At 45.5% G+C, this 10,344-nt stretch overlaps 1 protein-coding gene across 7 annotated transcripts; it reads right to left on the reverse strand.

Annotated features, from left to right (window-relative positions):
- Nucleotides 1-1,117: 1,117 nt before the first annotated feature.
- Nucleotides 1,118-10,338, reverse strand: LOC308469683 (uncharacterized protein). Of its 7 annotated transcripts, none has more exons than XM_080992493.1 (5): nucleotides 8,946-10,338; nucleotides 6,406-6,488; nucleotides 5,379-5,505; nucleotides 4,543-4,644; nucleotides 1,118-2,545 (listed from the first exon to the last, which is right to left on the reverse strand). In XM_080992493.1, exons 1-5 carry the CDS (start codon nucleotides 9,106-9,108, stop codon nucleotides 1,386-1,388), a joined length of 1,635 nt encoding a protein of 544 aa, XP_080848619.1. In that variant the 5' UTR covers nucleotides 9,109-10,338; the 3' UTR covers nucleotides 1,118-1,385. The 7 variants fall into 7 exon arrangements, with proteins under 7 accessions (XP_080848619.1, XP_080848618.1, XP_080848622.1 ...); XM_080992492.1 differs by having other exon boundaries at nucleotides 1,118-2,548; XM_080992496.1 differs by lacking the exon at nucleotides 8,946-10,338 and adding an exon at nucleotides 7,657-8,025 and having other exon boundaries at nucleotides 1,118-2,548.
- Nucleotides 10,339-10,344: the final 6 nt, after the last annotated feature.

Genomic DNA, 10,344 nt, shown 5'->3' on the forward strand with positions numbered 1-10,344 from the left:
ACATGGGAAAAGCGCAAACCCAGAATTTTGAAAGCAGTGATTTCTAATGAAGGGGGGATGTCCTGAAAGCAAGTTCTGCTTTTATTTAAACAAATGCAATTGTGTAAAATTCAAGCTGCGGAATCCAGAAAGAGATTGAAAGCACTGAGCTCTATAGTGTGCACAGAAATAATCACTCTCCAGCGCAATGGATTGTCTTACATTAAAAACTGCTATTACACATTAGTTACAAAAAACACACACACACAAAAAGCATACCCCGCCCCATTTGCAGAGCTTTCCAAAAATTCCCAGTTGTTCCATGGGGGGGGACGACACTGCTTTCAGCTCCCTTCAACATAACAGCCTTTCCCCAGCAACCCTAAAGCCACAATGCATTTAAATCACCGTGATACCACTTTAAAACAGTCGTGGCTTCCTCCAAAGAATTGCGGGAGTATCACAGAGCTACAAATCCTAGAGTTCCCTGGCAAGAGGGATAGCCTTTTTAGCCACTCTGGGAAATGTAGCTCTGCTAGGGGAACAGGGGCATCACCTAACAATGCTCTATGTGGGGCTACCTTTGAAGGTGACCCAGAAACTACAACTAATCCAGAATGCGGCAGGTAGACTGATGACTGGGAGCGGCCACCGAGATCATATAATATCGGTCCTGAAAGACCTACACTGGCTCCCAGTACGTTTCCAGCACAATTCAAAGTATTGGTGCTGACCTTTAAAGCCTGAAATGGCCTCGGCCCAGTATACCTGAAGGAGCGTCTCCATCCCCATCGTCCAGCTCAGACACAGAGGTCCAGCTGCGAGGGTCTTCTGGCAGTTCCCTCCCTACGAGAAGAGAGGTTACAGGGAACCAGGCAGAGGGCCTTCTTGGAAGTGGCACCTTCCCTGCGGAATGACCTCCCATCAGATGTCAAGGAGATAAATAACTATCTGATGTTTAGAAGACATCTGAAGGCAGTCCTCTATTGGAAAGTTTTTAATCTTTGATTTTTTAATGGTCCTTTTAAAATTTTGTTGGGTGCTGCCCAGAGAGGCTGTGGAAACCCAGTTGGATGGGTGGATTCTTCTTCTTCTTCTTCTTCTCATCCATGACAAACTGCAGCTCCCATAATTCTTTGCAGGAAAACCATGGCTGTTCGAAGTGCTTCAAAATGTACTGTTGAAGGTGGCCTTAGCACCACCCGAGAGGTTCAATGTGCAACATGACCACTAGAATATACTTAAAGCAGGATACAAATGAAAAACTGCCTAGCCACAGCCTTGCCCCAAACATTTGACAACGATAACGACACAGGATGACGGCAAGAGGGGAATTTCGTAGCTCGCAAACGCAAAAGGAAACAAAGCGATGGGACTGAATAGCATTTGCCCAAGAGTCAAACTGCTTATCTTTTTAATAAAACAAAGAATTTCCCATTAATATCGGTCTCCTTGCCAGGTGAACAGGGAACCGGCGCTGAACCGTCAGCTGGGTTTGTAAGCAAGGGACCGTATATCCAGAGTTTTCCTGTGTGGCCTCTCTGATGTGAAGAAGCGCTTGATCGCTCCTTGAGGCCCTTCCCAGGCTGCAGGCACTCCTTTGGCTTCTCCAGGGAGTGGCTTCTCTGATGAGCAATAAGGCTCCCCCTGTAAGTGAAGCTTTTCTCACACTGTGGACATTCGTATGGCTTCTCCCCTGTGTGCATTCTCTGATGAGCGTTAAGGCTTGTGCTGTGACCAAAGTTTTTCCCGCACTGGGGGCACTGGTACGGCTTCTCGCCCGTGTGGATTCTCTGATGGGAATAAAGCTGGGCTTTCTGACTGAATCTCTGCCTACACTCTGGGCATCGGAATGGCTTTTCCCCAGTGTGAGTTCTCTTGTGAGAGGTGAGCCTCGACCTCCGGCTAAAGCTCTTCCTGCACTCAGTGCACTTAAATGGTTTCTCCCCTGTGTGGATTCTCTGGTGGGTGGTAAGACTTGTGCTCTGGCTGAAGCTCTTCCCACACTCCATGCATTTAAAAGGTTTCTCCCCTGTGTGAGTTCTCCGATGTGAAGTAAAATTGGACCGGTGATTGAAGCTCCTGCCACACTCCTCGCATTTATAAGGTTTCTCCCCTGTGTGGATCCTTTGGTGTATCATGAGTGTCCCTCTTTCAGCGTAGCTCTTTCCACATTCAGGACACTGAAATGGCTTCTCCCCTGTGTGGGTTCTCTGATGAGCGATAAGCCTCACGTTGTGGCTAAAGCTCTTTCCGCACTCCAGGCATTTGCACGGTTTCTCCTCTGGGTGGGCAGTGTGTCGGTGACTCAAGCTCGATTCCTCTGTCAAAGTCTTCCCACCCAATGGATACCTTTTCCTTCTCTTTCCCTTGTGAAATACACGCAAGCTCAGGATTTCCTCACCCAGAGAAGCAGAGGATTCAGTCCTCTCATCCCTGGAGTTGTTTCCATCCAGCATTTTAGGTCTCCTTCGCTTTGCAAACACCCCTTTCCCCGCTTCCTGCTGGACTCTTTCCAAAGGCACCAGAAATTGCTCCTTATAAATTTCATATTCTTCCCCTTCACCTGCTGGGGAAAAGAAAAGAAAATCTTATTAGGGGTTCAAGGCAAAAACTAAGACCTAGCAGCTTATCTTTGGTCAACATCTCCAATATTCTTCCCTTTTCCTCTTTACACACTGCGCTGAGACCTAGGTTACCTTCGGCGTATGCTAGTATTTCAGAGAACAACACACATTCATTTCAGGTCCATTCCCCACTTGATTTCTGCATATCACTTTCCATAATTTTAACATAATGGGGTAGACAAGAAAAACCATCTTGGGGAAAAGCTCATTCTTCTGTGGTTGCTGTTGCTTTGAGGGTAAATCAATTGATCAGCTACCAAAACAGTCACTACAAAGGTTTGTTCTGAAGTTCTGTACACCAAGTTACATCCAGCTAGATGAGGATTTGTTCTGCAATTGTAATCTAGGAAGAGCAGCTGTTGGGGTGAGCTTTCGTATTGCAATCTTTCCGCCAGCGAACTGTTTTGTTCTGACTTTAAGTAACCAAACAAACCCCTGTGCTGCAAAGAGAATGTCAGCAATGTCTAGGCAACACGATAACTATGTACATATGCATTAGACAATCTTTATAGAATTTCTTCAAACCATAACAAGTACAAAATGAAATCTTTAGTCTCAAAGTCTCTGGAAATCTTTAAATGAAGCGAGGTACCAGACTTTGTACGATGAAAGACAAGCTGTGAAGCTTTGTGTATTCAGGAAATATGATGTTCAACACTGAACAGTGATGCCGGATATTGACTATTGTTTCGTAGAATTCTTCATCAGCGTGGTGGGAGGATATAAAATTGCTTCATAAACCCATCTTATTTTGAATGAATGTATGTATGTAAATGAAAATATCAAATGCTGTGGAACAGTGCTCATGTAATAATGTAGTCACTGCTCAATAATAATGTAATAATGTAGTCACAGTATTTGCTGAATACACAAAGCTTCACAGCTTGTCTTTCATCATACAAAGTCTGGTACCTTGCTTCATTTAAAGATTTTCAGAGACTTTGATTTCATTTTGTACTTGTTATGGTTTGAAGGAATTCTATAAAGATTGCCTATTGCGTATGTACATTGTCCTGACTTTAGGCAGGCTCTCAGGAGTCAGGAGGTGGGACTCCAGGGGAGTTGGTTGACACTGGGCTCGGGGGCAGGTGGGTGGTCCAACGGAGTCAGAAACCAAGTTCCAGAGAAAAGGGGGTATCAGACAATCCCCCAATATCAGCTATCTGGGACCCTATGATTGGCAGGAGAGGCCTTGGTGATGTTGCTGGCACTGGCTGCTGCCCGGTTGGTGCTGTCCCATGGCAGGGCCTTCTTGGTGGTGGTCACCCATTTGTGGAATGCCCTCCCTGATGAGGTGCATCTGTTGTCCTCTTTATTGGCTTGAAAGAGCGGGAGATTAAAAACCTTTCTGTTCACCCAGGCCTCTGATGGCTAAAATACATTGCTATTGGAAACCTTGAAACGTTTGGCTTCAAGTTACAAGAAAGGAGAATCTGACGAAACATCGGGAATAACGCCCTCCAATCTCTGCTTAAAAACCTCCCAAGGAAGGAGAGTCCACCACCTCCTGAGGGAGACTGTTCCACTGTCAAATAGCTCTTACTGTCAGAAAGTTCTTCCTGATGTTTAACTGGAATCTCCTTCCTTATAAAGAAAGGAGAAGAGGAATGCTTTTGCCTGGTGCCTAAATATGCAATGAAGGAGCCTGGGGAGGAGGACTCAACTCAATACTGCCCATAAAAATATAGATCTATAATAAATAAATAAACCGACTTGAAGAAACCTCAGAGGCAAACCTCAAAGGAGCTTTGGGGTGAGAGCCAGCGACATGAGTTAAGAGGGTGAAGCCTCAAGGTGTGTCTATGAGGAAGAACCCGCAGCCAGATGAGTCCGTCAGTCTTCGGTGAGATTAAGCAGAAGCTGAAAAATTCACGAAGGAATCCCCTCCTCAATTCCCAGGGAATGAAATGGCCCCGCAAGACTCCCAAGAAAGTACCTGCTGCCAACATCTCCTCTTCCTTGGAGTCCCAGTGAAATGGATCCTCTCCTCCTTCCAGCCGGGAGATGAGGTCTGGTTTGGGAAATCCTTTCAAGGGAACTGAAAGACATGTTGTTTTGGGGTAGAAAATACTTTGGCATTCCAAGCCCATCCAATCCTATGTCCTCCCGAATCAGGGAAAGGCAGGTTCTTATATATGCTGGCAACAAATAGGAGATGGGAATCTGAACTCAGTGGAATTCATCTGATACTTGGTTTTAGTTTGGGGATATTTCTGTGTATGGGACACCACAACCTGATGGTCATTTCTCCTCCCCATGAGAACCTAAGAACCACCCTGTTGAATCACAGAAAAGGCCTATCAGATCTAGTCTAGTCTCTGGTCAAATAATCAAACACACCCATCTGTTGTTTGAGGGAACAAGGAGTAGAGCTATGAAGGCCTGGGGGAAAGAGAAAAACTGGGGAATTTCCAAGGTTTTTTTCTGAATTTGTTTCCAAAAAATTGGGGGAGAAAGGAAAAATTGGGGAGAAAACTGCCCCACGTTTTCCCATGCCTTCATATTTCCAACAAACAGGAGGAGAAAAAGGGATGTTGTGTTCATGTTAGGGAAAAGTGAAACCCCATAAGCTTCACATCTCCACAAACTGTGTTTTGCCAGTTTTCAATATGGCATTCGTCAGGTCCGGGAAATTGTGGCCCAGGAGACGCACTGTGGGCCCACAGCCTTGCCATCTGTTTCCACACTGGCATCTCTACAGTACAGTGACAAATTCCAAGAATAGGAATCTACCCCTTTAGCGTCAGTCCACCAAGGGACGATTGTCCTTACCCAAAGAGATGAAAGCCGCATAATTCTCCAGCATGACTTCCTTGTAGAGAGCTCTTTGGCCCAGATCCAGGAGATCCCACTCCCCTTTCGTGAAAGACACAACCACCTCCTCAAAGGACACCAGGCACTGAAAGAAGCACATATTCTCTACTCAGAATATTCTTCCCTACATACACCATTGCTCCCAGTTTGAAATGAGGGGCAGTTAAGCTACTAAATTGTGGGGTTTTTTTATTCCTTTATAATATTTTTGTTTTTTAAAAAAACAACAACAACCACCTAGTTTTACAGCTGCGAAGCAGTATAGCAGGTGCTGTTAAGTTATGTTAATTAAGCTGTAGGGTACAGTATATAAAGAGCAGCACCTAGCTCTCTCAGTACCCCGGGGGATGGGTCATGCTTATTGATATATTATAATTAATGTAAAATGAGTTTTTGTTTTTATTATTAAAACTTAGCTAAAGTTATTTTGCGTTTCTTGAATATGTGGTCTGCCCAGCAAGCTTTCTGCAGTGCAACTAGTCTGCAAATAGCCAACAATGGTTGCATTTAACATAGTGATAAGGTACTCATTCAATCAGCATAGGGATTTCTATTGGTGCAATGGAATTCCCCTCATCTCCCCCCCCCCCCAAATCTGTGCTAGGGGGTCTCCTAACTCTCTGGAACACATATGGGGAGTGGGCAACACATGAGCAGGGTGGAATCCTGCCACACTAGCAGTAATCCCTGAATTGAAAACCACCCATCTGCTACGTAAACGGCTTAAAGATTTCTCAACATACAAAGGCGGCATACAAATTAAACAAATCAGTTTTGCTATCGCCTTACTATTATTATTTTTTGCTAGATTCAAGACTCTCAAGAAAAGGCATTTCCACAGCCTTCTCGCTTGATCATCTTCATATATTTGGGCATCAAGAAGAAAGGGGAATGTTTTTCAGTCCCTGCCTCCCGCAGCATAGTGAGACAGAACGGAGGTGTCCAGGCTGCCCCCTGCATCTCCGCCAGGTGGTCCCTAACTTACCTGAGATGGCTGCACACCTGTTCTTTCTGCTCCATCCCAAAGGAGGGAGGATCCTGGTAGTGCCTTCGACACCATTGTGCTGCCTGGGGAGGAGATGGAGAAGATGTAAACAAGAGGCTTCAAGTTACAAGAAAGAAAATTCCAACCAGACATATGGGAAAAAATTCTGACAGTAAGAGATGTTCAACAGTGGAAATGTCTCCCTCAGGATGTGGTGGACTCTCCTTCCTTGGAGATCTCCAAGCAGAGTCTGGAGGGCCACATGCCATGGATGCTTTAGCAGAGATCCCTGCATTGCAGGGGGGCTAGATAAGAGGACCCCGGGGGTTCCTTCCAATTGTATGATTGGTGCTGCCTGCTGAGCTCTCCATGCCTTGCCTCCCTGTCCCTTCCAACTCTACAATAGTATGATCCTATGATGATGATGGGATGCGGGTGGCACTGTGGGTTAAACCACAGAGCCTAGGGCTTGCCGATCAGAAGGTCGGCAGTTCGAATCGGTCCCTGCTCCTGCCAACCTTGCAGTTCGAAAGTATGTCAAAGTGCAAGTAGATAAATAGGCACCACTCCGGCGGGAAGGTAAACAGCGTTTCCGTGCGCTGCTCTTGTTCGCCAGAAGCGGCTTAGTCATGCTGGCCACATGACCTGGAAGCTGTACGCCGGCTCCCTCGGCCAATAAAGCGAGATGAGCACCGCAACCCCAGAGTCGTCCGCAACTGGACCTTTACGATGATGATACTAATACGACTAATAATAACCCCCATATACAACAATAATACTAATAACCCCCATATGCGATAATACTAATAATAACCCCATATATGATGAATTAAATAACAACAGCAACAGCAACAACCCCCATATACGATTAATAATAATAATAACAACTAGTGCTTTTTTCTGGGGGGACGCAAGGCTACGCATACCTCTAAACATTTTGTGAATCTTTGTACTTTTCTCCATTTACTCTATTTTTCCCAATTTGAACTATAAAATGGCGATTCTCTTGAGTCAAATGAGAGTACCCCTAAACTTTTTTTTAAGAAAAAAAGCACTGATACTGTAATAATAACCCCCATATACGATAGCCTTGCAGAGCCAGCTATAAAGCGGGCGGGTCCCTTTTTGCAGCCATGTTGCAAGCCCCAGCCCCACAACCTGTGGATTTCGAGAGGGAGGTTGGGGGGGGGGTCCTCTCCTATCCCCCCCCAGCACTGCCCTCGCCCCCCCCCTCCGAGGCTGCACCTTCACCTCCTCGGCCCGGCCCTTTTCTCCGACGCTTCAGACCTCCGCCCGGAACGTCACCCTTCCGGAAGCCAATGCCGGACCTGTGCGCTCGCCGTCGCCTTCCCCCACCGACGCAACGTTCCAACTTCCTGCCCCTCTAGGAAACGGGACTCAGTGCGTTTAACCCTTGAGGGACGCAGCGGCAGAAGCCGCCTGGTCCTCGTCCATCGCGCCCGGATCCTTCCTGGGCGCTGATTTTTCTGGGGAAGCCGGGAGCGATCCTCCTCTGGTTTCCTCTTTGCTCAAAAGCAACGAAAGACAAGTTGCTTGCACTTTGTCTCGCGCCCAGAAGCATTTCAGAGAATCATAGAAAGGGATACCCGGGGGTCATCTAGCCCAACCCCCTTAAAATGCAGGAATAAACTCAGTTAAAGCATCCCTGACAGATGGCCATCCAACCTCTGCTTCAAAACCCACAAGGAAGGGGAGTCCACCACACAGGGAGGTGGAGGGTGGACTTTTTTCGGAGCCACCCAGCAAAGTTTTTAAATCACACTCTTTTGCCCTTGTTCTGCAACAGGCTTTTAAAAAAAAATGGTGTGTTTGTCTCGTTTGGAAGGAGTTGGGTTGGCTGGTCCAGAGAGAGAATGCCCAGATATTGAACATAACAGGCAGCTCACTTATTTCTGTCCGATAGGTCTCCCAAAATCAAGTTCTGGCAGCTGGGCTCTTATGCCTGGGGCCACCAGCTCTTGAGAACATGATCCCAAATCTCCAGCTAGTATAATCCTAGAAGACTTTTTTTTAAAGTCCACCTGGTTGGACATAAGGAGAAAAAACCTGCTGGATCAGAGCTATAGGATCCATTTCAGATTAAAATTTTACAGTCGCATCCAACATACAACACAGAAACAAGATTCCAAAAAATCTCCTGGACTTCCCTCCTTCCCTTTGTGGGTCTTGCTGTTAATCATTTCCTCCTGCATCTTTTATGATAATCCAAATCTTTTACCTCTCCGTTGTGTCCAAAATTCACCATTAAACTACAAGTGTTATTCCAATCCTACTAACTATTTTAACTGTTTTACAATGGTTTTTAAAATAAATTATAAATTTCCCCCATTCCTTATTAAAAATTTGGTCTTCCTGATTTCTGATTCTTCTGGTCATTTTAGCCATTTCGGCATAATCCATCAACTTGACCTGCCATTTTTTTCCTGGTAGGCCATCTCTTGGCCATCTCATCTAAGCATCCTTGAGCGTATTGATGATTTTTAAAAAAACTAAAATGTTATTTCCCCCCCCCCCCTTACCTGCACTGATGATAGTCATTGTTTGGATGGGGAGTTGAGGTCCTCCACTGCCACCTACACCACTACCACCTGGTTCAGACTCACTGAATCTTTTCCTTACCAAATTTTTTTCAATTGAGACTTGCTTTTGCCGTTGTTTTAAGGTTTCTATAAAGTGAGACATAGCGATATCATTGTAGATGTTAGTGGCATGACTTAGAGCATCTTTATCAGGGTGATATTTTTTCAGCAACAGCTTGCACTTCAGCCCATTTTGCAAGCATTTCTTTGATTGTTGCTGTAGGTGCACTTTCTCTGCTCTCCTCCTCCTCCAACGAAGTTATTTCCTCAGTTGCTGGCTTAATTTCCTCAGCTACAGGCTTTTGCTGCTCCGTCAGAATGTCTTGAAGTTCTTCTGTGGTGAGCTCAGTCCTGTGCTCCTGCACTAACTCCTCCACATCAGCACCACTCACTTCCAAGCCCATGGAATTTTGCCAGAGACACAATATCCTCAACAATAGGAGCATCCTCTTCGACAGCCGCCGTTCCATGTTCCTGGACAGCATCTGGCCACAATTTCTTCCATGCTGCCTTCAGTGTTCTCTGAGTCACATCCCTCCATGCTTTGTCTATCATATGTAAGCAATGGAGGATATTAAAATGATTCTTCCAGAACTCTCTTAGGGTTAGATCTGTGTCCGAGGTCACCTCAGAGCACATTTGGAACAGTGCTTTGGTGTAAAGCTTCTTAAAATTTGATATGACCTGCTGGTTCATGGGCTGGATGAGAGGAATCATGTTGGGGGGCAAAAACTTTACATTGATAAAACCAAACTCTTCCATCAACTCATCCTCCAAGCCTGGAGGGTGACCTGGAGCATTATCCATAACAAGCAGGCACTTCAGTGGAAGATTTTTGTCCTGGAGGTATTTTTTTACACTTGGCCCAAACACTTCATGAACCCACTCAATAAAAAAATTGCCTGGTTACCCGAGCTCTGCTGTTCACCCTCCACATCACATGCAATTTGCTTTTTATGACCTTGTTTTTCTTAAATATCCTGGGGTTCTCAGAATGGTAGACTAACAAAGGCTTCAGCTTAAAATCTCCACTTGCATTCGCACAAAATAAAAGTGTCAGCCTGTCTTTCATGGGCTTGTGCCCTGGCAATGCTTTCTCCTCCTTTGTTATGTAAGTCCTCTTTGGCATTTTCTTCCAAAAGAGACCTGTCTCATCACAGTTGAAAAACTTGCTGGGGAACGAAGCCCTGAGACTCAACATAATCTTTAAATTCCAAAACAAATTGGTCAGCCTCTAATTGGTTGGCACTGCCAGCTTCGCCATGTCTCACAACACTGTGGATCCCAGTTCTCCTCTTAAATCTTTCAAACCACCCATGGCTTGCCTTGAAACTCTCAG

Source organism: Podarcis pityusensis (genome assembly GCF_964106645.2).
Source record: "Podarcis pityusensis genome assembly, chromosome: 2".
Classification (NCBI taxonomy): domain Eukaryota; kingdom Metazoa; phylum Chordata; class Lepidosauria; order Squamata; family Lacertidae; genus Podarcis; species Podarcis pityusensis.